Source organism: Galeopterus variegatus, unplaced genomic scaffold, assembly GCF_000696425.1.
Source record: "Galeopterus variegatus unplaced genomic scaffold, G_variegatus-3.0.2 Scaffold16161, whole genome shotgun sequence".
Lineage (NCBI taxonomy): Eukaryota > Metazoa > Chordata > Mammalia > Dermoptera > Cynocephalidae > Galeopterus > Galeopterus variegatus.
The window spans coordinates 11,939-13,764 of record NW_007742272.1 but is presented as its reverse complement, the minus strand read 5'-3'; the positions used below and the strand labels follow the sequence as shown (position 1 = coordinate 13,764).

Below are 1,826 nucleotides of genomic sequence, written 5' to 3'. Positions count from 1 at the left end.
CACATGTGTTGAGGGCCTTGGCTCTTTCTTCTCCAGAAGCAATGCCCATTACAGTTTTGAGTATCAAAATGTAAGAGAAAATGATGATGAGAAAGTCCAACAAGACCATTGCAAATACAACCACAACTGGGTAGAGACGATTGAAGCTGATGTCAGCACAGGCTAGCTTGATGATATCTTGGTGTAGACAGAAAGCATAGGAGAGTACATGGGATTGACAATAGGGAAACCAGTGCAGGCGAATAATGACTGGCATAATTGACAGGCCGGCCCTTGTCAATACTGCCACCCCGATCTTGATTACCCAGGTGTCATTAAGAATGGAGGTGTACCGTAAGGGATTGTGGATGGCAATGAAACGGTCATAGGCCATAGCAAGCAAGACGCCTGACTCCATGACAGATAGAGTATGAATAAAGTAGGCCTGAGAGAAGCAGGCCCCATGGCTAATCTCTCTGTGATTTAACCACAGAACACCCAGCACTGTGGGCATTGTGGTTAATGTGACTCCAAGGTCTGTGGCAGCCAACATAGCTAAGAAATAGTACATGGGCTCGTGGAGGTTATGATCATCCCTGATGATAAAGAGAAGGGTGCTATTGCCAAAAAGTATGGAGATGTAGGCCACCAATAATGGGATGGAAATCCATTGATGTACCTTCTCCATGCCTGGGAAGCCAGTAAGCAAGAATGGGGAAGCAGTGGTGTTGAGCCACATTGCTGGCCTCACAAAGAAGAAAGTGGTTTTTTCTCAGGTAAAACAAACAAAAAAAAACTAGTTCTTTAGAAGTTGCCTCTTGAGAATGCTACCTGTTCATAAGATGTTTACTAGTCTTGTCTTTGAGTGACAGCAAGGCTGTTAACTTAGTCATTTCTTGGAGGCTCCTANACAAAATAAAAGAAGAAATTGCTATATTCAAATAGTGCAATACTAGCATCAAAACTTACAGAGTGTTTTCATGTGCTTCTCTTCTTAACCGCTGGTATTAAGGATGGATGTAAAGGTTTCCCAGAGTATGTGAGAACTAGAAGATCAGTAGAAAAATGGTTCTAAGCACTGTTGGAAAGACAGGCATGAACATCCTATGTGAAAACAAACAAACAGTAATAAATATGTAATAAAATAGACAGTTCATTTGAGGGACTGAGTTGTATCTAATATGTCTAGAGAGAAAATTCAATTGACAAAACTATAGAGACTTTTGGAAAGCCAAAATTTTGCATAAAAGTAACTTACATGTATGTGTCTCCAAAACACATGAACCTCTATGTTGCCTAGCATTGTATTACCCTATTTATTGAAGCACTATATTTTAAAACATCCAAAATTTCATAATATAATTACAAAAATGAACAGTGAAAGTGGATTTTGTGATCAGTATTTGAGGATGCTATTTAATATCAGTACCAGTCAAACTACTATTTCATATCACCCTCTTAATGATGCAAAGGTAAAAATTGATTATTTAGGCATATTCAAGGAAAATATTTTCTGAAAGCTATGGAATCTGATGGGATTTAACAGAAGTGGGAGGGCTCTTTGACTTTTTAGAATTCTAAAGTATCATCAGATACAGATAGGCAACATCTGGGAATAAATAAAGTGTATGTTCGTTGTGTCCGCCAGAGAAAATGGGGCCACCTTTTATTACGGTTGGTATGGACTGTATGCCTCACATGCTATGAAATGAACTTCTTGGTATAAATTTGTGAATGACTTACAGGACCTCTTTTGCCCATTAAAAAAAAAAAAATGTCTCCAAGATTACTGGACTTTCATCCTCAGAAGACTTTGGTTGAAATTCCACCTCTGCTACTTTCTAACA

General features: G+C 38.7%; 1 protein-coding gene across 1 annotated transcript; it reads right to left on the bottom strand.

Annotated features, from left to right (window-relative positions):
- Positions 1-3: 3 nt before the first annotated feature.
- On the bottom strand, positions 4-718 carry LOC103582417 (olfactory receptor 51B6-like; the record flags this gene model as incomplete). The annotated part of the gene is made up of 1 exon (XM_008564017.1): positions 4-718. A coding segment is annotated over exon 1 (715 nt), but the record flags the coding sequence as incomplete, so codon positions are not given.
- Between the last annotated feature and the right edge of the window lie 1,108 nt (positions 719-1,826).